The 27,805-nt window shown below is 46.3% G+C and overlaps 1 protein-coding gene and 1 pseudogene across 1 annotated transcript; both read right to left on the reverse strand.

Annotated features, from left to right (window-relative positions):
* Nucleotides 1–15,375: 15,375 nt before the first annotated feature.
* LOC133424524 (uncharacterized) lies at nucleotides 15,376–18,297 on the reverse strand. Its single transcript, XM_061715192.1, has one exon. It carries the CDS (start codon nucleotides 18,280–18,282, stop codon nucleotides 15,376–15,378), a length of 2,907 nt encoding a protein of 968 aa, XP_061571176.1. The 5' UTR covers nucleotides 18,283–18,297.
* Nucleotides 18,298–18,981: 684 nt separating this feature from the next.
* Nucleotides 18,982–22,869, reverse strand: LOC133424567 (uncharacterized; annotated as a pseudogene).
* Nucleotides 22,870–27,805: the final 4,936 nt, after the last annotated feature.

The following is a 27,805-nucleotide window of genomic DNA, read 5'->3' on the forward strand; positions in this document are numbered from 1 at the left end:
GCGTGCTGCCTGCGAAAAAAAAATTGGTCAAATCCGGCCCGCCAAGCAAAATGAGTTTGTTGCATGTGTTAGACCAACATATTGGCGGAGCATTCAGCCGGTGTTGAAGGCTCAACGGTGAACTGGCCCGGTCCGTTTTGAACAATTTGGAGGCTTTTTCTGTTTCAACCAAAACAATGCCCAGTTCTCTTCCCGTGTACCGACTAACGTTACTTCCTGGAGCCTAGAACAGGAACCAGGAAGCAGCCTGAGGTCAGCCCAGACCAGCGTGATTCCAACAGAGGAGTGATCCCACTCTCGGTTGCATCATCTGGGTGTATTTGAAAACATCATCCTGCGGTTTCACTGGTTCTCTGTTTCCACTGGTTCTCTGGTTTCACTGGTTCTCTGGTTCCACTGGTTCGCTGGTTTCACTGGTTCTCTGTTTCCACTGGTTCTCTGGTTTCACTGGTTCTCTGGTTCCACTGGTTCCACTGGTTCTCTGGTTCCACTGGTTTCACTGGTTCTCTGGTTTCACTGGTTCTCTGGTTCCACTGGTTTCACTGGTTCTCTGGTTTCACTGGTTCTCTGGTTCCACTGGTTCTCTGGTTCCACTGGTTCTCTGGTTCCACTGGTTCTCTGTTTCCACTGGTTCTCTGGTTTCACTGGTTCTCTGGTTCCACTGGTTCTCTGGTTTCACTGGTTCTCTGTTTCCACTGGTTCTCTGGTTTCACTGGTTCTCTGGTTTCACTGGTTCCACTGGTTCTCTGGTTCCACGGGTTTCACTGGTTCTCTGGTTTCACTGGTTCCACTGGTTCTCTGGTTCCACTGGTTTCACTGGTTCTCTGGTTTCACTGGTTCTCTGGTTCCACTGGTTCTCTGGTTCCACTGGTTCTCTGGTTCCACTGGTTCTCTGTTTCCACTGGTTCTCTGGTTTCACTGGTTCTCTGGTTCCACTGGTTCCACTGGTTCTCTGGTTCCACTGGTTCTCTGGTTCCACTGGTTCTCTGTTTCCACTGGTTCTCTGGTTTCACTGGTTCTCTGGTTTCACTGGTTCCACTGGTTCTCTGGTTCCACTGGTTCTCTGTTTCCACTGGTTCTCTGTTTCCACTGGTTCTCTGGTTTCACTGGTTCTCTGGTTCCACTGGTTCCACTGGTTCTCTGGTTCCACTGGTTTCACTGGTTCTCTGGTTTCACTGGTTCTCTGGTTTCACTGGTTCTCTGGTTCCACTGGTTTCACTGGTTCTCTGGTTTCACTGGTTCTCTGGTTCCACTGGTTCTCTGGTTCCACTGGTTCTCTGGTTCCACTGGTTCTCTGTTTCCACTGGTTCTCTGGTTTCACTGGTTCTCTGGTTCCACTGGTTCTCTGTTTCCACTGGTTCTCTGTTTCCACTGGTTCTCTGGTTTTACTGGTTCTCTGGTTCCACTGGTTCTCTGGTTCCACTGGTTTCACTGGTTCTCTGGTTTCACTGGTTCTCTGGTTTCACTGGTTCTCTGGTTCCACTGGTTTCACTGGTTCTCTGGTTTCACTGGTTCTCTGGTTCCACTGGTTCTCTGGTTCCACTGGTTCTCTGGTTTCACTGGTTCTCTGTTTCCACTGGTTCTCTGGTTTCACTGGTTCTCTGGTTTCACTGGTTCTCTGGTTTCACTGGTTCTCTGGTTCCACTGGTTCTCTGGTTTCACTGGTTCTCTGGTTTCACTGGTTCTCTGGTTTCACTGGTTCTCTGGTTCCACTGGTTCGCTGGTTTCACTGGTTCTCTGTTTCCACTGGTTCTCTGGTTTCACTGGTTCTCTGGTTCCACTGGTTCCACTGGTTCTCTGGTTCCACTGGTTTCACTGGTTCTCTGGTTTCACTGGTTCTCTGGTTCCACTGGTTTCACTGGTTCTCTGGTTTCACTGGTTCTCTGGTTCCACTGGTTCTCTGGTTCCACTGGTTCTCTGGTTCCACTGGTTCTCTGTTTCCACTGGTTCTCTGGTTTCACTGGTTCTCTGGTTCCACTGGTTCTCTGGTTTCACTGGTTCTCTGTTTCCACTGGTTCTCTGGTTTCACTGGTTCTCTGGTTTCACTGGTTCCACTGGTTCTCTGGTTCCACGGGTTTCACTGGTTCTCTGGTTTCACTGGTTCCACTGGTTCTCTGGTTCCACTGGTTTCACTGGTTCTCTGGTTTCACTGGTTCTCTGGTTCCACTGGTTCTCTGGTTCCACTGGTTCTCTGGTTCCACTGGTTCTCTGTTTCCACTGGTTCTCTGGTTTCACTGGTTCTCTGGTTCCACTGGTTCCACTGGTTCTCTGGTTCCACTGGTTCTCTGGTTCCACTGGTTCTCTGTTTCCACTGGTTCTCTGGTTTCACTGGTTCTCTGGTTTCACTGGTTCCACTGGTTCTCTGGTTCCACTGGTTCTCTGTTTCCACTGGTTCTCTGTTTCCACTGGTTCTCTGGTTTCACTGGTTCTCTGGTTCCACTGGTTCCACTGGTTCTCTGGTTCCACTGGTTTCACTGGTTCTCTGGTTTCACTGGTTCTCTGGTTTCACTGGTTCTCTGGTTCCACTGGTTTCACTGGTTCTCTGGTTTCACTGGTTCTCTGGTTCCACTGGTTCTCTGGTTCCACTGGTTCTCTGGTTCCACTGGTTCTCTGTTTCCACTGGTTCTCTGGTTTCACTGGTTCTCTGGTTCCACTGGTTCTCTGTTTCCACTGGTTCTCTGTTTCCACTGGTTCTCTGGTTTTACTGGTTCTCTGGTTCCACTGGTTCTCTGGTTCCACTGGTTTCACTGGTTCTCTGGTTTCACTGGTTCTCTGGTTTCACTGGTTCTCTGGTTCCACTGGTTTCACTGGTTCTCTGGTTTCACTGGTTCTCTGGTTCCACTGGTTCTCTGGTTCCACTGGTTCTCTGGTTTCACTGGTTCTCTGTTTCCACTGGTTCTCTGGTTTCACTGGTTCTCTGGTTTCACTGGTTCTCTGGTTTCACTGGTTCTCTGGTTCCACTGGTTCTCTGGTTTCACTGGTTCTCTGGTTTCACTGGTTCTCTGGTTTCACTGGTTCCACTGGTTCTCTGGTTCCACTGGTTCTCTTGTTCCACTGGTTCTCTGGTTTCACTGGTTCTCTGGTTTTACTGGTTCTCTGGTTTCACTGGTTCTCTGGTTTCACTGGTTCTCTGGTTTCACTGGTTCTCTGGTTTCACTGGTTCCACTGGTTCTCTGGTTCCACTGGTTCTCTTGTTCCACTGGTTCTCTGGTTTCACTGGTTCTCTGGTTTTACTGGTTCTCTGGTTTCACTGGTTCTCTGGTTTCACTGGTTCTCTGGTTTCACTGGTTCTCTGGTTCCACTGGTTCTCTGGTTTCACTGGTTCCACTGGTTCTCTGGTTTCACTGGTTCTCTGGTTTCACTGGTTCTCTGGTTTCACTGGTTCTCTGGTTCCACTGGTTCTCTGGTTTCACTGGTTCTCTGGTTTCACTGGTTCTCTGGTTTCACTGGTTCTCTGGTTTTACTGGTTCTCTGGTTCCACTGGTTCTCTGGTTCCACTGGTTCTCTGGTTTCACTGGTTCTCTGGTTTCACTGGTTCTCTGGTTTCACTGGTTCTCTGGTTCCACTGGTTTTCTGGTTTCACTGGTTCTCTGGTTCCACTGGTTCTCTTGTTCCACTGGTTCTCTGATTTCACTGGTTCTCTGGTCTTACTGGTTCTCTGGTTTCACTGGTTCTCTGGTTTCACTGGTTCTCTGGTTCCACTGGTTCACTGGTTTCACTGGTTCTCTGGTTTCACTGGTTCCACTGGTTCTCTGGTTCCACTGGTTCTCTTGTTCCACTGGTTCTCTGGTTTCACTGGTTCTCTGGTTTCACTGGTTCTCTGGTTTCACTGGTTCTCTGGTTCCACTGGTTCCACTGGTTCTCTGGTTTCACTGGTTCTCTGGTTTCACTGGTTCTCTGGTTTCACTGGTTCTCTGGTTTCACTGGTTCCACTGGTTTCACTGGTTCTCTGGTTCCACTGGTTCCACTGGTTCTCTGGTTTCACTGGTTCTCTGGTTTCACTGGTTCTCTGGTTCCACTGGTTCTCTGGTTTCACTGGTTCTCTGGTTTCACTGGTTCTCTGGTTCCACTGGTTCCACTGGTTCTCTGGTTCCACTGGTTCTCTTGTTCCACTGGTTCTCTGGTTTCACTGGTTCTCTGGTTTCACTGGTTCTCTGGTTTCACTGGTTCTCTGGTTTCACTGGTTCTCTGGTTTCACTGGTTCTCTGGTTCCACTGGTTCACTGGTTTCACTGGTTCTCTGGTTTCACTGGTTCCACTGGTTCTCTGGTTTCACTGGTTCTCTGGTTTCACTGGTTCTCTTGTTCCACTGGTTCTCTGGTTTCACTGGTTCTCTGGTTCCACTGGTTTTCTGGTTTCACTGGTTCTCTGGTTCCACTGGTTCTCTTGTTCCACTGGTTCTCTGATTTCACTGGTTCTCTGGTCTTACTGGTTCTCTGGTTTCACTGGTTCTCTGGTTTCACTGGTTCTCTGGTTCCACTGGTTCACTGATTTCACTGGTTCTCTGGTCTTACTGGTTCTCTGGTTTCACTGGTTCTCTGGTTCCACTGGTTCTCTTGTTCCACTGGTTCTCTGATTTCACTGGTTCTCTGGTCTTACTGGTTCTCTGGTTTCACTGGTTCTCTGGTTTCACTGGTTCTCTGATTTCACTGGTTCTCTGGTCTTACTGGTTCTCTGGTTTCACTGGTTCTCTGGTTTCACTGGTTCTCTGGTTTCACTGGTTCTCTGGTTTCACTGGTTCCACTGGTTCTCTGGTTCCACTGGTTCTCTTGTTCCACTGGTTCTCTGGTTCCACTGGTTCTCTGGTTTCACTGGTTCTCTGGTTTCACTGGTTCTCTGGTTCCACTGGTTCTCTGGTTCCACTGGTTCTCTGGTTTCTCTGGTTCCACTGGTTCTCTGGTTCCACTGGTTCTCTGGTTCCACTGGTTCTCTGGTTCCACTGGTTCTCTGGTTTCACTGGTTCTCTGGTTCCACTGGTTCTCTGGTTCCACTGGTTCTCTGGTTTCTCTGGTTCCACTGGTTCTCTGGTTCCACTGGTTCTCTGGTTCCACTGGTTCTCTGGTTTCACTGGTTCTCTGGTTTCACTGGTTCTCTGGTTTCGCTGGTTTCACTGGTTCTCTGTTTCCACTGGTTCTCTGGTTCCACTGGTTCTCTGGTTTCACTGGTTCTCTGGTTTCACTGGTTCTCTGGTTCCACTGGTTCTCTGGTTTCACTGGTTCTCTGGTTCCACTGGTTCTCTGGTTCCACTGGTTCTCTGGTTCCACTGGTTCTCTGGTTTATCTGGTTCCACTGGTTCTCTGGTTCCACTGGTTCTCTGGTTTCACTGGTTCTCTGGTTTCACTGGTTCTCTGGTTCCACTGGTTCTCTGGTTCCACTGGTTCTCTGGTTTCACTGGTTCTCTGGTTTCACTGGTTCTCTGGTTTCACTGGTTCTCTGGTTCCACTGGTTCTCTGGTTCCACTGGTTCTCTGGTTCCACTGGTTCTCTGGTTCCACTGGTTCTCTGGTTTCACTGGTTCTCTGGTTCCACTGGTTCTCTGGTTCCACTGGTTCTCTGGTTTCTCTGGTTCCACTGGTTCTCTGGTTCCACTGGTTCTCTGGTTCCACTGGTTCTCTGGTTCCACTGGTTCTCTGGTTTCACTGGTTCTCTGGTTTCACTGGTTCTCTGGTTTCACTGGTTCTCTGGTTCCACTGGTTCTCTGGTTTCACTGGTTCTCTGGTTTCACTGGTTCTCTGGTTTCACTGGTTCTCTGGTTTCACTCGGGCCAAAGGATCTTGGATGTGTACCTACAGTACTTACAGCACATGCACCACATTCAGCATCTACACCACCTAAACCATCTACAGCACCTGCACCACCATCACCACCTGCACCACCTTCACCACCTACACCACTTGCACCACCTACACCACCAGGTTCAGCTTCTGTAGTACTGCAGAAGTTTAGAACTGAGACGATTACTTCCTTGGAGCAATTCGGACACGGCAACAGAGCAAACGAAGGGGTCGAGTAATAGTTAGAACCTATATAGATGGATGGATGGATGGATGAATGGATGGATAGAAAGAATAATCGGAGGATAGATTAAAGGGTTTAATATTCCAAATCTACGTTATCAGCAGCAGAGAATATGATCAAAAAGGAAGTGAAACAGAAATACTTAGGGGAGGAACCAAAACAAATTAAAAACTGAAAAAAGCTCAAAGGTTTAAGAACCGGCCCAGTGGGAGGTGCATGGAACGGTGGAGGTCATGACCCGGACGTATTAAGAACCGGTTTAATCCCTCTCCTCTGAGCCCACGACTGCCTGCCCCCCCTCCTCTGATCAGAGCAGGATCAGGCTGATCCAGGCCTCCCTGATGATGGGGGGGGGGCACTTCCTAACAACCCTCCCCAAACAAGCTACGGTGGACACTTGTGTCCAGTTTGACGTATGAATTACCCATCAGCCAGTTCACCAACAGCTCCGGCTCGTCTAAAGGGGCCGAGCAACCTTCCTGACGATGCGAGAAGATTAACTGGTGATGAAAAACTTTTTCCTTTTGTTTTTGATTACGGAAAAGATTACGGAAAAGTAATTAGACAGATTAAGAGCGAAGCTTTTGTACAAGTTAACTTAGTATTTCTGTCGTCATCTCGTTATAATCCTCGAGGACGGCTGTAAACAGCGTCCTGCTGTTATATCCATTCCCTCTGATGTGGAGCCTCACTCAACCCTTTCCCAATTAACTGGAAAACACGCTCACGAGCAAGAAGAGGAGGCCCCCCTCCAGCCATAAATCCAGTCCCATCAGCAGAACCGCTTTATTGTGGTCGTGGTCGGTGAGGACAAGGTTCATCAAGATCTATAACCAACAGATTGCTTCAATACTCTGTACGGGTCGTTTAGCGGTTGGCCGGAGCGAGCGGTGCGGCGATAGCTGGGATTAGAAACAAACATGCTAAAAAATCAGGCTAATTAGAAAGTCTGATCTCCACGTTTCCTCCTTCCGACTGATGACACGAGGACTGACGAGCATGAAAGGAGCAGCAGCGCCGCCGAAGCTAATGAGACAGATAAGATTTGGGGATAAACGGAGGAACGGCGGGGGCTTCTCTCACCGGGGGGGCCGATGAGTCGAACCGACTCCTGTGATCCCACTTCACATCGGGCTGAGCAGCATCTGCTGCTGCCGGTTTGATGATGCTGAATGACTACAATTATGTTGTGGAGGGAGGGAACTCAGAGTGACACTGAAGTCACTTCATGTAGAAAAACACATCTCAAAATGGGGATAATGTCTCAGGCGTTCCATGTAACTGATCAGATCATTCAATTCATAGGTTATTTAAGCACTAAGAAAATAATAAAGCATCAATAAAGCTTCAACCGATCCTTCCACAAGCAATCTGAAGAGGTTACCGTGAACTCTGAGGTTAGTTTGTCAGCAGACAGAAAAACACATTTTCTGCAGAGGTCATGAGTATTCTTAAAGGTACTGGAAACGATGGAAGTCGCCGCCCGGTTCCCCTAATCGTGAAGAAAGACGGCCACATGGATTTATATACCCCTTTTCCACCAAACCGGTTCCAGGGCTGGTTCTGGGCCAGGGCTGGTTCTGGTTCACAACTTGTCAACTTGCGAACCAGTTGAGAACCGGTTTGCTTTTCCATAGCTCTGGTGCTAAGAGGAGCCACGTCATTACGTCACTGTAAACGTCACTTATGTCGCTGCCTTTGCGTGAAAGTTGAAGCACCAACAAGTGTTTAGTAAACCTCTAGCTGGTGTTGGTAAATCTCTAGGTAGTGTAAACTCTAGTGTGTTAGAGTCAGTAGTCATAGTTGCAGCTATAGAACAAGACTATAATAGTTAGTCTCAAATATAGCTTCATGGTAGATATGCTGCTATAGGCTTATGCTGCAGGGGGGCACCGACATGATCCGCTGGGCGGTGCTTCTCACCCTTCTCCTCTTCTCCTCTTCCCTTCCTCTCTTCTCCATTTCCATTTTTATTTATTATAAGTATCTTAAAGCCATCATTTTTGTCCATCGTTCCTGTAGTTTCTTATGCTGGCCCCCCTTTTTTCTCTTTTGTGCATGTTTGCAGGCCGGAGCTTCGGGAGCTGCGTGCTGGCCTGCGGTTCCCCCCACCCCCGGTCTTCCCGTTGCTGCTTCCACCTGCCTGCGCCCGCCCCCCTCCCCCTCCCGGTCGCACGTACCACCTCCGTGGACCATATCTTTAATGCTGGATTCACACTGAAAGCGTCAAAAATCGTGTGTAGAGGCGGGGCGGGGCTTTCAAGCTGCGCTGCAGAACTGGAGGGAACAAAGTACATATAGTCTACATATATCTATATATAGCTGCACATCTTCAGTTTCCTCTTTCACCATGGATCATACTTTGGGAAGCCTTCTTTATATTTTAGCGTTATTTCTGCGTAGATAAGAGTGAGTTTGATGCTTCTTAACAAGGTTGGTCCCGGATCAACATCAACCATCAGAGCCGTTGGTCCCGGTGAAGCTGCAGTCTGTCTGCGGTGAACACTGACACACCGGGTCGTAGCAGATTTGGTCATATTGTTTAAACTGTGTTTTGTGATTAATAAGCACGGGTTTTAATGATTTTGCGTTGGATCGATGTAGCAAATAAAATCATTCGGACCATCCAGCTCCTCAACCATCAGTTACGGGTTTCACATGAGCAGTTCAGGTAAAAACGGCCGTCAAATCAGCTAAAATGTCAGTTTGCTGGATGAAATATATTAATTTAATATATTAATTCCTGATAAAATACGTTTTTTAGTGCACAGCTATGCTCATGTGTGCACGTGAATGAGTATAAGTTTGTGTGTACATGAAAGTAGATGTTCATTGAGGCTTCTTGCTTTGGGAATCCCGGTCTGTGATTGGACGCTGCCTCGGCGTCCCCACTGCTCATTTGCATAAAGTTGAGATTTTTCAACTTCAAATTGACGCTCTGGACGCCTCCAATGCCTCCGACGCCTCTTGCAGAGCACATTCATAGAAAATGAATTGCAACCGGACGCCTATGACGCATGTGGTGCTTTCAGTGTGAATCCAGGGTAAAAGACAGGTTGTCTCCTCCTCAGACCATTACTGCTTTGCTACATCCAGATTTATTCTTATTTGAAAATGTCTCCGTCCTCCAGTCTTGCTATTTCTGTTGGTCTTAATAACTCCACCCCCTCTGCTTACGTAAGCGGTTCTTTCCTCTAGACCAGCAAAGAGTTGGTGCTACTTTGGAACTGGTAACTGGAACGTTTGACACGAGAAGGGTAAGACGAGGGTAAGACCGTCGTTTTAGGAAAGAGGAGTCAAATACCTGAACATGAGTGCAGAATATTATAGATTATAGATCATTAAAACACATTCAGGAAGACTTGAACCCTCCCCTCTATATTCTAACTCCTCCTCCGTCATGTAGTTCCCCTTTTGCTCCGTATTGTGAAAATCTCCAGTTTGATCATCTCTTTATTTCATTACTCCACGTCCGACTCCTTCAGTTCACCGTCACGTTATCTGGGTGCGATAACTTCCCCTCCCGAGTTTCTCCTCGGCGCCGTGCCTGACCCCCAGGAGGAATTAACTTAACGACGTTCCGGCGTGATTTAGTATTCCAGGTACGGTCATGGTGCCCGAGCTTTGCCTGCGCTCGTCTGCCGGGTAGACCGATCTGTCAGCTTTGCGCCGTCAAAAGTCCCAGCAGCAAAGGCTCTCTGGTCCTCCAAGGTCTTCTTAGACATGACTGACTGACCACATCCCTCCTTCCCTCCATCTCACTTACATGGAGAGAAGCCCGGAGTGATGAGAGACGGCGCCGCAACGAATAATATCTCCATAAAAAGATGAAAACGTGGCGTTGGAGGGAGGGACGCAGGCCTCGTTAGGGCGTTGTTTCCCTTTCCACCGGCCCTCTAGTCTCCAGTGGAGTGTTATTGAGCAGCTTCGCTTCCTGTGTGTATGTTCACCCACTCAACTCCATTTTTAATGCAAATAAAAACTCTGATTACGCAGGGATTCTCTTTCTTTGCATATGTATGGTAATCCTTCTTCTTAATACTGCTTTTGTTAGCGTGCAGTTTCTGAAAAACCTTAAAAGGCTGATGCAGCTGAGTTAATTGCTGGCTTTTTTTTTATTCCTGGGGGTTGCTTTTCTGGGGCCGTATGAGCAAAAACAAGTAAATAAAGAAATAAAAATGAAAAGGACGGGCGCAGTTACCATGGCAACAAACTCACAGGTGAAACAATACCTCCATCCTTCAGTCTCAGCTCTAACCCTGAATCAGAACCCCCCCCCCCAAAGAAATCAAAATGATGTTCTGTCTCAATAGGACCAATAAGGACTCCTGGTCCTAATGTAATACTGTATTTGACCCAGTCTTCGTACCTTTCGAAACGTAATTAAAAAAAAAAAAGAACAAAAAAAACACCTTTTTTTTTTTTTACACACCCTACTCTTAACCTCTGCTCTCCGCGCTGTACAGTCTCTTGCCAAGAACAATTTAATGTATCACTCTTTGCAATTTATAGAATGTTTTTTGTTTTGTTTCCATCTTTGTTTTTTGTTTTTTTGTCTTTGCTTGTTTGCTTGTTACTTGTCCAATATATCCATTCTTTTACAATGTTTGAACCCAAATTATTAGTTTTGTTTTGTATAAGACCTCCTGAGTCGAGGTTCATAAAAGGGTAGGCATAATAAGCCTTGGCTTCAGCCTATACCTTTTCGGTGCCATTTAATATATTGGACCTTTTTTTTTTATGTTGTATCCAAATGGACCAAAATAAAAAAACTCCAAATCAAAATCAATTCTAGTCAGTTGTGTGAAATAACACCTGGAAACAGGTATTGTGGCATAGAATTGTCAAATTGGTTACAGATTACTTTGTAACACTGTATTTGACCGGGTCTTTGTAAGTTTTGACCGCATAGAAACGTAATTCTTGCCATTGTAAGAATGAGATGTACCTGCTGTACTCTACTGCCCTTACTTTTAACAACTTGGGCTTTTTATTATTTTACCTCTTTTCTTATCATTTTATTAGTTATTTACTGTTTCATTGTGTAATGTTGATGTAAAGCACTTTGAATTACCTTGTGTTGAATTGTGCTATACACAAGAGGAAAGATTATGTAGTGTTTTGTGACCTAAATGTTGTTGAGGATGAACTTCATTTTTTGTTTTATTGTCCATTGTATGATGAAACCAGGAAGTTTTTATTTCAGAAAATGCAAGATTGTTGCAAGAATGTTTTTTTAAAGAGGAGGTTTTCTCTATAGCTACTTTTATAAAGAGAGCCTGGAAACAGAGAAAGGACAAATTATATGGAAATTGAGAAAGGATCTGATCTGTAATGTATAAGTGGAATTTATAATTTTGTGTTTGTGTTTTTGTTTGTACGCAGTTGATGTTTGTTTGCTGGCGTAGTATCTGTGTCTTGTAAGCCCTTATGGGCTGGGCACCTTAAAGGTGTATGACACATAAATAAACAATTCATTCATTCATTCATTCATTCATTCATTCATTCATTCATTCATTCATTCATATACAAATAGGGCTGGGCGATATGGACCAAAAGTCATATCTCGATATTTTCTAGCTAAATGGCGATACTCGATATATATCTCGATATTTTTTCTGTGCCTTAATTGGGGTTTCTCTGTTAGCTTCATTTCTTTCTGAGGCAAACCCTTAAAAAAACAGTCAGTTTTAATACAAAGCCTCGTGCCAAATGTCACACAGGTTCCTTTATTAACAGAGGTCTGCACAATATGAAAATGTATAAAACAAATGAAATAAAAATAAACTGCCTGCATATATAGAATAAAAATGCTTCTGGAATAAAATAAAACAAATATCCCTTTCCTGCATAACAATTAAATTAAAATACACTGCAATTAATACAATGTATACAGTAACAGGCAGACTTTTCCACTGAGGTTGACAGTTGTGCAAATAACAAAACATTTGTGCAAATCTCAAATAAAACATTCAAGTCAATTTGTCACAAAATAAGCTATATCAAAATCATAAAAAAAAAAAAATGTAAAATTTTTTTTTTTTTTTTTTTTTTTTTTTTAAATCGATATAAACAATATTGTCTCGTACCATATCGTGTTTGAAAATATATCGATATATATCAAAATCTCGATATATCGCCCAGCCCTATTAAATAAACTTGCCTTTCCTGGTCTCGAGGTCGGAGGTTCAACCAAAAGGTCGTAATGAGCTAAAAAAAAATGCACAAACTGTAAAAGTGTCATCTTCTATTACAGCTGTCAAAGTTGTGAGTCTACGTCACGCTGGGCGGAGACGCACAGCCAGCACGGCCCCCGCTAGCTCTTTCCTTAGCCCCAAATCAAATCCTCAATTTGTTTATATTATTATGTTAATAAAGGGTAGCATTTCCATATGAATATCAATATCTCCGCAGCAAGCTGTGAACAGAGCCGGTGGCTGGCGGGGAGGACGGTGTGATATGAATGGGTTTCCATTCGGAGCGTAATTTCCCCTCATCTGATTTCCCCCCCCCGTCCGCGGATGATCTGAAAACGGAGGTATTTTTAGAGCCCAGGTGCTTATCCTCTTCGTGGTGCTGGAGGCTAACGTTAAATGAACACATCAATCTTCAGCGGTTCAAAGTGAGGGAGGAGTGGCGGGCGGGGCAGGCACAGTGGTGGCGGCGGGTTTCCTGCCAACTCTCTTATTCTGAAGCTGTCTGTTTTCTATCGCTGCGAGCGCGGGCCGATATCGGCTCCTCGGTGGCAGTTCTGACTCAAAACCCGGGTTTTAAATGACAAGACTTTAGTTTGAGACGTCAGTGAAAAGCTCGACGGACGGCGGAGCTGTCCTTGTTTAGCGCTGATCTGAATACAAGCAGCTAATCAATCATATCACGCCGTGAACAGTCATCACACTAATCTAAATGGCCGCGCAGGTGGAGCAGTGACTCGGTAATGATGCTGCATCGTGTACAGGCACATCAGCTGTTTAGCTGTTTATGAGTTATGTGCAGCCGTTAAACATCCGTCACGCTCTCACAGGTGTGCACTGTTAGCCGCAAGCTCTCAGAGTAAAATAAACATCTGAAGGTTATTACCCCAATCTTTTAACCCCATGCTTTTAATATGTAAACCTTTTCACCATGTAGTGTTGTTTCTGTCAATGTTAGTTTTAGTCTAGTCTTTGGGTCCAGCTATCATTTTGGTTTTTATTAGTTTTAGTCACGTTCATTTTCCTTTTAGTCGTGTCAGGTTTCAGTCGACTAAAAGTCTGAGTATTTTAGTCTTATTTTAGTCAGAATTGTCCAGGACCAGTTTAGTTTTAGTCAAAGATTGTATTTAGCCAAACCCATTTTACAATTCAAACAAGGTTCTCTTATTATTATATTATTGTTAAAAGCCATTACATGTCCATAAAGGTCCTTAAAAGTCCGTAAAGGTCCTTAAAAGGTCCTTAAATGTCGTAAAAATATCCTTAAATGTCCTTAAACGTCCTTAAATGTCCTTAAGAGTCCTTGAAGGTCCTTAAAGGTCCTCAAAGGTCCTTAAACATCTTTAAAAGTTCTTAGAAATGTCCTTAAAAGTCCTTAAAATTGTGTACATAGGCCGTAGAAGAAGAGGTGTGTTGTTAACCCCCCCCCCGTCTCTGTAGGCTGCTTCAAGGATGACCGCATCGTCTTCTGGACCTGGATGTTCTCCACCTACTTCATGGAAAAGTGGGCCCCCCAGATACAGAAGACTCTAAATTTCTTCCCATCTTTTTCTTTTTCAACGACACATTGGGTTTTCTTTTCCACGTCTATGTAGGAAAGTGTATCCAAAGATCTAAAGACTAAACTGGTTTAAAAACTAAACCAGAGGAAACTACTTAAAAAAATGGACAATAAGGATCTTTGTTAGAACATTTCGTCTCGTTTTGGTCAACGAAAATGAAGATACATTTTAGCAGAGTTTTTATTCCGTAATCTACCTTTTAGTCTGGTTTTTACGGAAGAGTGTTAGGGCCATGCAGGAGGAAAAATATTTGAGATGGGAATATTTTTTTTTTTATTGTGCACTTCGAGAAAAAAGTCGAAATGTTGAGAAAAAAGTCAAAATGTCGAGATTAATGTTGAAATACAATTTCAAGAATAAAGTCAATATTTCGCCTTTTTTCTCAACATTTCAACTTCATTCACGAAATTTTGACTTTTTTTAATCAACATTTCGACTTTTTTCTCAAAATTTCCTTCTCAAATATTTTTTCCCCTGCATGGCCCTAATACTCTTCCGTAGGTTTTTATTCCTCTACGACACAGGTGTAAAACTGAATCCCAGAAGGGCCGGTGTCCTGCATGTTTTAGATGTTTCACTTTAACACACCTGATTTTACTTAATCATCGTCACCAGCTTATCATCAAAGTATGGATAGTTCTGTTGATGACACAGTCACTTGTATCATGGTGCAATGAAGCAGAGAAACATCTAAAACCTAAAACCTTCGTTGCGTCTCGTTTTCCTCAGGTGATAAAGGTTTGTTGATGACGATATTTAGTCATAATTTTCATTGACAAAAGTAACTTTATCACCACGCCGTCTATCAAAAAGGCTGTGCTTTTACCATCGACCCCGGGCTTTCAGACCTCTGTGTTTGACACTTGGCTGGTCTGAAGCAATCAGGTGTTCGCTGCCAAGAGGTAAAGACACTCGTGATGGTGGGAAACCATTTCCATGCAATTTAGAGTTTAATGGTCTATGGAGACAAAAGAAAGCATTTGAGACACTTACTCATCTTCTCAGGGCTGGACTTCTGGCACTCTTACCCCAACGTCAGGGAAATGTGCAAGAACCGAAGAGATCATCCTCGTGCAATACTGACTTTAATGAGAACGTTAAATGTTTTAAGGGGATTAAAAGGTGGGAGGGAGAAAGACCTCAGTCTAATTAAATTAAATTAAATTAAATTAAATTCACTTTTACTTATATAGCATCTATTACAACAGAAGTTGTCGGTAACCCTTTCTTTTACAGGTATAGTAATAACCAGGTAATACCATGGTAATTACACTGTAATTACCTAGTAGTACCTTCTATTTACAACCCTCGGGGGTACATGCACCAATCCATTGAAAATACATAAATCAATAATGAATGGGTAAATACCCGGTAGTTATCCATGAAATGTATAGTAAATACAAGGTAACTACATGGTCATTGAAGTGTAATTAGCCGGTAACTACCTCAAATATAGGTTATAATTTCCTGGTAGTTTGCAGTGATTAAAGATACATCCTAGGATGCACTGGGACACATCATCAGTGATGTGCCTGAGATCATCGGGGGTTTCGGGTCTTTCAACAATCATACCCCCTCCTTCAGGTGACCCAGCCGGGGTTGATCAAGCCCCGACTTGTGTCCCAGTAGCATTGGCCCACAGATCGCTCCTCCTGATCCAAAGCCATCTCGAGGCTCTCTCTGCTGCCTCCATGGTGGACTTGATGGCTTTCCTTTTTGCAGCCCCCGTAATGCCAAGCAGCGTGAACACCTTGCAGAGGGAGCGGCCAGCAAACCCTCTGCAGCCTACTTCAATGGGCTCACAGCGTGCCTTCCAGCCTCTTCTTTGGCATTGCTCGACCAGCTCCTGGTACTTCGACCGCTTCCGCTCATTTGCCTCCTCTATTCGGTCCTCCCAGGGAACTGTCAGTTCTATCAGTAGCACCTGCCTTGAAGAAACTGAAGAAAGCACGATGTCTGGCCTCAAAGATGTTGTAGTGATGTAATCTGGAAACTTGAGCTGCTTGCCCAAGTCCACTCGCAGATCCCAGTCAACTGCAGAGGTGAGGAGGCTGGCTGCTGGTTTGGCCTGTGACTGTGGCTGCTCTCCAGCCCTGATAAAGGCAATGTTCCTATTGCCAGGTTGTTGCTTGCTGCTGTTGCGTTTGGTCACGATGGTGGAGATGGCTTCAGCAACTGTCTTCAGCACTTGGTCGTGCCGCCAACGGTAGCGGCCCTCCCCCAGGGCTTTAGAGCAGCTGCTTAAGATGTGTTCCAGAGAGCCTTTTCTGGAACACAGCGCACAGGCAGGAGAGTCAACCATGCCCCAGAGATGGAGATTGGCTGGGCTGGGTAGGACATCGTAGACAGCTTGGACCATGAACTTGATACGCTGGGGTTCAGCCTGCCTGAACTCAGACCAGGTCACCTTCCTCTCCAGCGCTCCCTCCCATCTTGTCCATGCTCCTTGCTGCTGCATGCCCACCATCCTGCTGGTCCGTTCCTCCTCAACCCCTGCCCGCACCTCCTTCAGGACTAGCTGGCGTTTGTCCTTACCTCGAACCTTCTCATAGCGAGGTTGAGGAATGGCTCCCAGTCCGGCACGGCCTGTTGCAACGGTGCCCACCAGAGCCCTATGTCTCAGTCGAGACTCAGCCACCTCCAGGCCTTCCTGAGCCCTCCACTTCCTACCGGTTCGCACCACAATGCCCGCTGATGCCACTTTCGAGTCTTTGGAGTCCCGGTAGAGCAAAGCCTCTCTTGTGCGAGAGACCCTGAACTCTTCTTCAAGGCTGCTGAAAGGGAGCTGGAGTTTGTTGGTCTTCCCATACAGAGCTGCACTACATAGGCTCCGTGGAAAGCCCATCCAACGACGGAGGTGGCTGCTGATCTTCCTCTCTAGAGTCTCCACTGTAGACAAGGGCACTTCATACACCAACAGGGGCCAGAGAACCCGGGGTAGGATGCCATGCTGGTAAATCCATGCCTTAAACCTCCCAGGTAGGCCAGACTTGTCAACAGCTGTTAGCCACGTCTCAAGCTCCTTGATGGTTGTTCGGACTGCTGCAGTGTCCCTGAGACTACAGTCGAAGACCTTGCCAAGGCTCTTGACTGGTTTCTCGGAGATTGATGGAATTGCTGTGCCATCCACAAAGAAGCGAAACTTGTCCACCACCTTTCCCTTCTTCAGCACCATGGCCCTGGATTTTGTTGGTTTAAAGCTCATTCTTGCCCAGGAGATGAGCTTTTCCAGGCCCTGAAGTATCCATCTCGCACCGGGAACCGATGTAGTGGTGACAGTGAGATCGTCCATAAAGGCTCTGATGGGGGGCTGCCGAGTGCCAGATTTAGACAGAGGGCCTCTGCACTCAGTTTCAGCTGCCTTGACTACCATGTTCATGGCTAGGGCAAAGAGGCTAACTGAGATTGTACACCCAGTTATAATGCCCTTTTCAAGCCTGTGCCAGTCTGATGTTGTGCTCCCAGAAGTGACTCTGAACCTGAAGTTCCCATAGTAGTTCAGGATGAGGTCCTTGATCTTCCTGGGGACATGGTGTCGGTCCAGAGTAGTCTCCACAAGCTTGTGGGGTATGGAGCCGAAGGCATTGGCAAGGTCAAGCCAAAGCACAGCGAGGTCTCCCTTACCCTCCCGCGCCTCCCTGATCAGCTGGGATACTACGCCAGTGTGTTCCAAGCATCCTGACACACCGGGGATACCCCCTTTCTGGACCGAGGTGTCAATGTAGGCATTGCTGAGGAGGAATCCTGTCAACCTTTTGGAGAGGATGCTGAAGAAAATCTTCCCCTCAACACTCAGGAGCGAGATCGTTCTAAACTGCTCCAGCTTGGTGGAATTCTCCTCCTTAGGTATCCAGACACCCTCAGCCTGCCTCCACTGGTCAGACACAGTTCCTCTTCGCCAAATCACTCGCAGGATCTTCCAGAGGATTCTAAGGAGCTCAGGGCAGCGCTTGTACACCTTGTAGGGAACCCCACTGGGTCCTGGAGCTGATCTGGCTCTGGCTGCGGTGACCACCTCTTGGACTTCCTTCCAGGTAGGTTCGCTGGTGATGAAATTGACAGTGGGAGATGGTATGTCCAATAAGGCACTGAGAGGCCCTAGTTCTTGCTCCCTATCAGGGTCGCTCAGGTTGTTATCCAGGAAGTTGTCAACTTCTTCCTTGGAGCAAACTAGACGACCGCTACGCTTCTGCCCCAACAGCTGTTTGATGAATCCGAATGGATCAGCAATGAATGCAGTTCGCTTCCTGGCCCTCTCTTTCCTGCGTCTCCTGTGCCATTCAGCTCTACGCAGGGTCGTAAGTTTTTTCCTGATGATGTTCCGGAGTTCAGCCAGTTGCGGTTTCTCCTCCTCAGTTGCTGCCTTGTACTGCCTTGCCAGGGACCGGAGCTCCTTCCGCAGTTGATGGATCTTTTCTGCCCTTCGGTTCATGGTGTAGTTGGGTCTGATGGACTTGCACTCTTCGACGCCAAACCTCTCTTTTCCATAGGAGACAATGATGGTGGTCATGGTCTGAAGCCTTCTGTCGACATCCCCTTTTGCTGTTGAATTGATGATTTTGGCTGTGTCCTCATCAAATTGGTGCCACACTTTGTATTGGCTTGCAGGAGGCCACTTGATACGAGGCTGCCGAATTACTTCGCTGGGCGCTGGAGGGCGTATCACATGGAGGTTCTGGGCTCTGTGGGGTGTCTCCTGGCCGGGCTCCTCCGTCGTCTCACCAGGACTAGGTCCTGTGCGCTGTGTTACACTCCCCTGCACTAAGCATTTCATGCGGCCCTGATGGATTTTTAGGCCACGCTCGTTCTTGCAGATCTTGCCACAGATGCATCTTTCGGTTGTCGTCGTCGTTAAGCCGTTTGCCAAAGTCGTCACCGTTAGGTCCGTCCTATTGGGGAACTCATCCTCCCCCCCTCTCGGGTTCCCCTGGGGGTATTTCTCAGTAGGTCGTTCTGTAGCTTGGTTGGGTTTCTCCCTCACGGAAGATGCAGGTCGGGATGCTACCCCTTGCTGCCCCGGGCGCCGTCTTTCCGGGCTGTCAATTGTCTCTCCAATCGTCACCAGACTGATCCTGGTTGTCTCCCAGCCTGTTCCTGGGTGTCACTGGCTGGGCCAGTCCGAAATGATTAAAGATACATCCTAGGATGCACTGGGACACATCATCAGTGATGTGCCTGAGATCATCGGGGGTTTCGGGTCTTTCAACAATCATACCCCCTCCTTCAGGTGACCCAGCCGGGGTTGATCAAGCCCCGACTTGTGTCCCAGTAGCATTGGCCCACAGATCGCTCCTCCTGATCCAAAGCCATCTCGAGGCTCTCTCTGCTGCCTCCATGGTGGACTTGATGGCTTTCCTTTTTGCAGCCCCCGTAATGCCAAGCAGCGTGAACACCTTGCAGAGGGAGCGGCCAGCAAACCCTCTGCAGCCTACTTCAATGGGCTCACAGCGTGCCTTCCAGCCTCTTCTTTGGCATTGCTCGACCAGCTCCTGGTACTTCGACCGCTTCCGCTCATTTGCCTCCTCTATTCGGTCCTCCCAGGGAACTGTCAGTTCTATCAGTAGCACCTGCCTTGAAGAAACTGAAGAAAGCACGATGTCTGGCCTCAAAGATGTTGTAGTGATGTAATCTGGAAACTTGAGCTGCTTGCCCAAGTCCACTCGCAGATCCCAGTCAACTGCAGAGGTGAGGAGGCTGGCTGCTGGTTTGGCCTGTGACTGTGGCTGCTCTCCAGCCCTGATAAAGGCAATGTTCCTATTGCCAGGTTGTTGCTTGCTGCTGTTGCGTTTGGTCACGATGGTGGAGATGGCTTCAGCAACTGTCTTCAGCACTTGGTCGTGCCGCCAACGGTAGCGGCCCTCCCCCAGGGCTTTAGAGCAGCTGCTTAAGATGTGTTCCAGAGAGCCTTTTCTGGAACACAGCGCACAGGCAGGAGAGTCAACCATGCCCCAGAGATGGAGATTGGCTGGGCTGGGTAGGACATCGTAGACAGCTTGGACCATGAACTTGATACGCTGGGGTTCAGCCTGCCTGAACTCAGACCAGGTCACCTTCCTCTCCAGCGCTCCCTCCCATCTTGTCCATGCTCCTTGCTGCTGCATGCCCACCATCCTGCTGGTCCGTTCCTCCTCAACCCCTGCCCGCACCTCCTTCAGGACTAGCTGGCGTTTGTCCTTACCTCGAACCTTCTCATAGCGAGGTTGAGGAATGGCTCCCAGTCCGGCACAGCCTGTTGCAACGGTGCCCACCAGAGCCCTATGTCTCAGTCGAGACTCAGCCACCTCCAGGCCTTCCTGAGCCCTCCACTTCCTACCGGTTCGCACCACAATGCCCGCTGATGCCACTTTCGAGTCTTTGGAGTCCCGGTAGAGCAAAGCCTCTCTTGTGCGAGAGACCCTGAACTCTTCTTCAAGGCTGCTGAAAGGGAGCTGGAGTTTGTTGGTCTTCCCATACAGAGCTGCACTACATAGGCTCCGTGGAAAGCCCATCCAACGACGGAGGTGGCTGCTGATCTTCCTCTCTAGAGTCTCCACTGTAGACAAGGGCACTTCATACACCAACAGGGGCCAGAGAACCCGGGGTAGGATGCCATGCTGGTAAATCCATGCCTTAAACCTCCCAGGTAGGCCAGACTTGTCAACAGCTGTTAGCCACGTCTCAAGCTCCTTGATGGTTGTTCGGACTGCTGCAGTGTCCCTGAGACTACAGTCGAAGACCTTGCCAAGGCTCTTGACTGGTTTCTCGGAGATTGATGGAATTGCTGTGCCATCCACAAAGAAGCGAAACTTGTCCACCACCTTTCCCTTCTTCAGCACCATGGCCCTGGATTTTGTTGGTTTAAAGCTCATTCTTGCCCAGGAGATGAGCTTTTCCAGGCCCTGAAGTATCCATCTCGCACCGGGAACCGATGTAGTGGTGACAGTGAGATCGTCCATAAAGGCTCTGATGGGGGGCTGCCGAGTGCCAGATTTAGACAGAGGGCCTCTGCACTCAGTTTCAGCTGCCTTGACTACCATGTTCATGGCTAGGGCAAAGAGGCTAACTGAGATTGTACACCCAGTTATAATGCCCTTTTCAAGCCTGTGCCAGTCTGATGTTGTGCTCCCAGAAGTGACTCTGAACCTGAAGTTCCCATAGTAGTTCAGGATGAGGTCCTTGATCTTCCTGGGGACATGGTGTCGGTCCAGAGTAGTCTCCACAAGCTTGTGGGGTATGGAGCCGAAGGCATTGGCAAGGTCAAGCCAAAGCACAGCGAGGTCTCCCTTACCCTCCCGCGCCTCCCTGATCAGCTGGGATACTACGCCAGTGTGTTCCAAGCATCCTGACACACCGGGGATACCCCCTTTCTGGACCGAGGTGTCAATGTAGGCATTGCTGAGGAGGAATCCTGTCAACCTTTTGGAGAGGATGCTGAAGAAAATCTTCCCCTCAACACTCAGGAGCGAGATCGTTCTAAACTGCTCCAGCTTGGTGGAATTCTCCTCCTTAGGTATCCAGACACCCTCAGCCTGCCTCCACTGGTCAGACACAGTTCCTCTAGAGGATTCTAAGGAGCTCAGGGCAGCGCTTGTACACCTTGTAGGGAACCCCACTGGGTCCTGGAGCTGATCTGGCTCTGGCTGCGGTACTTAGTAATTACCTGGTACTTACTTAGAAATAATTCGTGTAATTTCAGAGTAATTACATGGTAAATTGACTGGTAGTTACCAATATTAACCTAGTAAATACCTGCAATTTCCCTAATAGTTCCCATCTAATGTCTTTGTAATTACCTAGTAATGTTTAGTTTAAACAACCAGGTATTTACCATGTAATTACATGGTAAATACACATAATTACATGGTACAAGAAAATACGTAATAATTACCTAGTACTTACTGGGTAAATTACCCAGTAGTTACCATGCAATTACCTTGTAAATAGAAGGTACTACTAGGTAATTACAGTGTAATTACCATGGTATTACCTGGTTATTACTGTACTGTAAAAGAAAGGGTTACCAAGTTGTCTCTAGGATCTTTCCAGAGACCCAGAACATGACCCCCAAGCAATTATTACATGAACATAACATAAACATAAACAATGGCAGTTCCACCTCCGTCTGGCAGGACAGAGGTGGAACTGGATCTGAAAACCCAGAAGAACTTTGCAGGGGCGCCGCTAGGGATTTTGGGCCCCATGAAAAGAATCCTTACATTTTTTTATGCTCTTTTACATACAATTGTGTATTTTACTGGTATTGTTGACTGTGATTACCGTGGTATTTGTGAAAGAAAAACTTTACCCCCCGTTTTCCTGATCTGGGGATGGATGAGACTAAAGCTGAGGGGTCTTAATGTCCAGCAGCATCCGTCAAGACCAGTGGTGGAGGTGGAGGTGGAGGATTTAAGGTTGTGCTGCAGCCACAGGACGTTACCATGCTGTTGTCATTGAGTTGACCTTGAACTTTTCTAGATTTTGGACTGATCTGGTTAACTTGAGAAAGCTCGGCTTACACGGCTTACACATCAAACCTCAATGAACCGAAGCCACAGACTAAAATAATAGACTAAAAAGAAACAACAATCTGCTGTCAGAAGAAGAAATGAAAGATAAAAGGACTCAAGCAAAACATAACACGGGGAATATCCTGAAGTTTAATGAAATGAACAAAAATAAAACTGCAAATTGGATAAAAGAAATCTCATTTATGTTGGGTTTTTAAGTTGTGGATGTTACAGATCGATCTACAAGCTATGAAACCAAGGGGGTGCTTAGTATTGCCCTCATTGTTTTCTCTTCACTTTTGTTAAATTATGACACAACAAAAAGGTTAAACCCCATTTTCTGTCTGAGATATTCGCCTGATACGAAGAGGCGTTATAATCTGAAGATTTAAAAGAGAAATTATAACTAAAAAAGAGAATTAAAGGGATAACTAACCTCAGCATATCTGGCAATAATAGTTTATAAGCTTTAATTCACACTTTCATATTCAGTTTTCAGTACCTGGGGATCGATGGAGACTCTAGACGCGACCGGCGTCACCATGGTGACGCGTCAGCGAGATATCGATGCTAGCCACCGCCACGTGACCCGTCCCCACATCCGTGGCCATTTCTTCCATCTGCAGGAATCCGATTGATCAGCCGCTGCACAGAAAGTTGGGCCGGGGATTGTTACACACTGGGAGCTATTTGTGACGGCCTTTTCTAGTCCATTAATTGATCTATAAGTGGAGCCGCGTTCTGATTCAGTTCAACTCCGTATCGACCGTCCATATATGTTAATGTGGGACACGGCGCCACCTGCCACGCCATGACAGAGGGGAATTTTCCCTTCGGCAGATTGCTGAGTATATCTATCGATCTTCAGCAGGATATATGACGCGCTCTGCTTAGTGGAGGCGTCTCTCACAAGGTAACGAGCGCTTGAGCGCCACACGGAGAAGCTGAGGGCTGTCAGAGGGATGAACGGATATAAACTACTCTTCATATTTGCAGAACAACACCAGCACGGAGCTCGTTTCTGCAGATCCTCCAGTCCTTGTGAGGGAACTAATTTACCTAACGGGGAGGCTGAGGTCCAATGAGCATAAATCAGGCTCAGGGATCGATACCCGGTGCAGGGCTGCTCTGCAGCACCGCTGCAGCCTTGCATAGCCGACCCAAGCAGCCGGAGGAAAACCAGTCACCGAGTGGGACTGAGGAGGGGGTTTACTCTCATAATGGCTCTCTGAAATCCTATTAATTCCGCTCCAGGTTGACAATTAAAAGACCTAATTGGGGAAAATCTAAATTTCAAGGAAACCTAATTGAACTTAATAGTGGCCGGAAGGGCGCGTTCGTTTAATCCGGCCGCTACAGAGAACCAGTGTTGTGCAAGTTCATACTTCTCATGAACTAGTTCAAAGTTCAGTTCACATAGTTTAAAAATGAACAGTTCACGTTCATAGTTCACCATTATCATTTTGAACTAGTTCAAATTCAGTTCATTTCAATATTTTTAGGTGAGAAGTACGACTGAAACGCCCCCCCCCCCATCCTAAAACTGTTAACCGTATACCAGTGGTCTTCAGCCCTGTCCTGCATGTTTTATATATTTCCCCTCAGAACCCTGATAAAAATGACAGTCATTAACAGACTTGTGCAGACCTGGATGACAAGCTGATGACGGCCATTAATTAGAATCAGGTGTGATGATGCAATGAAACATGTAAATCATGCAGGACAGGGTTGGAGACCCCTGCTGAATACAATCATGTATTGTCCTAGTGGCGTTTCAACTTTATTCAGAGGCTGTAAATCTCCAACATTGTAGTGCATTATCAATTTGTCTACATGTTACTGGGAAATCAGACCTCTTGGTCTTTCTGGGAACTTTTTTGATTGTTAAGGACTCGCAGATATTTCCCCACACTGGACTGATGCTTTAACTCCACATGACGTTTCAAATGTGAAGTTGACGAGGCAGACGTTCAGACTTGTTTTCTCAGTGCAGGTGGGCATAATTTGCACAGAAAGGTTAGTTTCCTACCGTCAGACTCTTTGGGAGACGATGTGTAAAATTGACGGCTCGCTGACGCTGCGTCTGCAACGTCTCTCTTCACCAGTCGAGGCTGATTTACTGATTTACAGCGAAGACTACGGCGTAAGGTACGCGGTGACGCGAACCATACGGTCCGCACGCCGCGTACCCTACGGCGTAGGTCCGCGTTGGTGTAACGCGGAACCATAAATCAGCTACATACAGACTGCACCGGGCTCGTCGAGCATTTTAAATGTGCGCGCTGCCCGCTGGTGAAATAAGAACGATTATTCCGTAATAATTGGACCTAAACAGTGAAGCTGCAACTCACATAATCTGAACAGTTCAAATTCCAGTTCATGATCTCCAGAATGAACAAGTTCACGTTCAAGTTCTTTATGTGTAAATATGTTGCGTTCAGTTCAACGTTCTCACAGAAATGAACGTGTTCAATGAACGCGTTCATTTGAACTCGTTCATGCACAACACTGCAGAGAACAATGACTAAGTTTCCATGCAGTCAATAACCCTTTTCTAACCGGAATATTAGCAATAACCCGGTTTTGCACGGCCATGTAAACACCAATAACCCCTTTGAATAAACAGAATTTGCTCAAATTCCGGTTTTTAAAAACCCGAAAATGACCCCTGGGTTACTCCTTTTCTAACCCGAATATTTGGTCATGTTTTAGCCTAATGGAATATCCCCATCACAAGGAACAGGAATTTGTTTTCTGCGCATGTTCTTTTCATCAGGAGTAGACTAATCACTTCATAAATGTAATGAAAGAAACATTTTGGCATTTGTAGACGGTACAAAGTACTGGGATAGCGACATTTACAAAAAGGTGAGCAAAAAGTTGCGTGATTTTGAAGCGGAAATGACAGGAATTGCGTCATGACGTTCTCCCTGCGTCGCTGGTTTGATGGAGATATCCAAAATGATTCCAATTACCATGTATACAGGGATTTCTTCCTTGTCGCCACAAAGTCCGGCCCTAAATGCACTTGTAAAAAAGCCTGTAATAGTTATATCTGCCAATGTGCAGTCTGTCTAACCAATTGTTCCTACATATGTTGGATTATCTTTTTGAAATGTCAGAATTAATAGAGGGAATTTGCATGACGTCACAGATGCGACTTCACAGCGGGTTTCGTCCACTGAGTGTCAGAAAGACTGAGTGTCAGAAAGACTGAGTGTCAGAAAGACTGAGTGTCAGAAAGATTGAGTGGCAGCGTAAACTTTCAGTTTGAGAAACTGGAAAACATCTAAAACGGGAAAGAGCTGTTGTGCGATCGACTGTACTAGATCGACTGTATAGATTTAGCAAGAAATGAGAGTTATCGTTTTACAGACTGCCGAAAAATAAGCTTAAGAGAGACAAATGGATCGCTGTGATTCGCAGAAAAACAACTGGATTCCAGGCACCGAAACGTGGATTTGTGGTTCCCATTTTGTATCAGGTAATGTTGGATTTTTGGGTAGCTAACGTTAAACGGTCAAATCATAAAATTCGGTGTCCTCATCACTTTAATTTCTGCAACAAATCCTGCCTTGAAGTAGAACCAAGCGTCAAGACTTTTGTATGCCTTCAAGCTTTGCTTCGAGTATTTCCCCGGCGTAGAAATTAAGTACATATAAATATCAGGAAACTCGATTCTTGGCCAAATATTAATGTCCATGGACCACTGGTTCTTGGGGTAACTGTACGGGTCACTGTCAAGTCCAACTGCCTTTAATTTAAGCCGATAATCAGCTGTTATCCCGTCTTCTCCACTAGTTGCAGCCATTTTTGTCCACTCAGTGAGAGTAAGGGGGCCAGTGGGAAAGTGACGTCAATACAGACCCTCTATATTCAAGTCGCTTTTTTGTTCTGCTGCAAACTGTGCTGTTTTCTGTTTAAATTGTTTTTATATTTTGATTGTTGCACAACAACGACCTTGAGTGCCATGAAAGGCACCTAACAGATAAAATGAATTATTATTATCACGCTGTTTGCTCACGCATGGAAACAGATTATTCCGAATGTTTCAGTAACCGGAATATTGACCTTAACCTGAATTTTGACTGCATGTAAACGTAGTCAGTGACTGAAAGGTGGACGGAGGGTGAAGCCCCGGGACCAGGGCGTCGTCAGGACTTCCCCGGAGGAGGAAACGTGAACGATAGTATGTTCATGAGTTATGTTGATCTAAATGTAATGAAAACACACACACACTAAATCACAGCTTAAAAAGCGGCCGCGTGCCAGGCAGGAGGTCACCTTGGAAGTATTAGGATTTAATATGATTGACCGTGCAGTCTTAGCGGGGGATTAGCGTGATGTCGTCCTTATGCTGGGCGAAAACGAGAAGAGACGACACGATGGCCACAGGTACGACGGGGAGGCGAGACGGGGAGGATGTGCCGGGCTGGTCGATCCGTCACCGTGGAGGACGAGGATCCCATTAGCTCGCTAGCGCGCCGCGGCGGCCCCTCCCACGTCCGCCTCTCCTCATCCTCCAGCCTTCAGGGTCAAGCATGGCTTTATAAATGTTATCTGATTTGCTGAGAGCTTTCCAATGCCCGGATCTGGCGGCGAAATTAATCTCCGACTGAAATATTGACGGCACACAGAAAGCATCAAGTGAAGCAAAGCAATCAGGCAATAAGGGAGGAGGTGTAGCGGCGGCAGAGGAGGGGAAAACAGATCAATCGAGCGCCGGTGCTCTCAGCCACCAGCTCCTTTATGACACCCGAATAAAAGGAATTAATCTTTAAATTAAAGCTTGACCTTTCATTAAGGTAATCCCGGAGACACGTGTGGGTTTTACATTTTTATAAAGCGAGACGATAACACTTTTACGCTCGTTTTCCAATCGCTTTTTACAATCAGTCTCCGGCTCCCTTGATTGAAATGTCATTAGGCGTAAGCCGTCCGAGATTACAGCTTTGATGAAGACTTTCCTGCTTATTATACCGAGCACTGACCTTATAGCCACTTTCCCCGGGTTAAAGACGCCACAAACTGGCGTGGTTGTGCCCCCTCCTCCCTAGACTGTAGTTGCAGTTTAGGTAAAACCTTGTTTTCACTTCGCACACACACATTTACACAGACATACACACCTGTAAATGATTGTATGTATTTATTTCAAGTTTACTTTTGTTTATCAGTAACCAGAGGTGTCAAGTAACGAAGTACAAATACTTTGTTACCTTACTTAAGTAGAAATTTTGGTTATCTATACTTCACTGGAGTAATTATTTTTCAGACGACTTTTTACTTTTACTCCTTACATTTTCACGCAATTATTTGTACTTTTTACTCCTTACATTTTAAAAACAGCCTCGTTACTCTATTTCATTTCGGCCTTTAAAAAAAACTATCCAGTTAAATTGCTCCATCCGGATAGAGTGAATTTGGTTGTGGTTGTTTCAGATGTTCTTGTCCAGTTTTGTTCTTACATCCGTTCCCTCAGATTCCTGCAACTAAACTTGGATGTACATTCCAATAAAGGTTAGGATAAATGATAACATGCCTCTGAAG

Source organism: Cololabis saira, chromosome 23 (assembly GCF_033807715.1).
Source record: "Cololabis saira isolate AMF1-May2022 chromosome 23, fColSai1.1, whole genome shotgun sequence".
Classification (NCBI taxonomy): domain Eukaryota; kingdom Metazoa; phylum Chordata; class Actinopteri; order Beloniformes; family Belonidae; genus Cololabis; species Cololabis saira.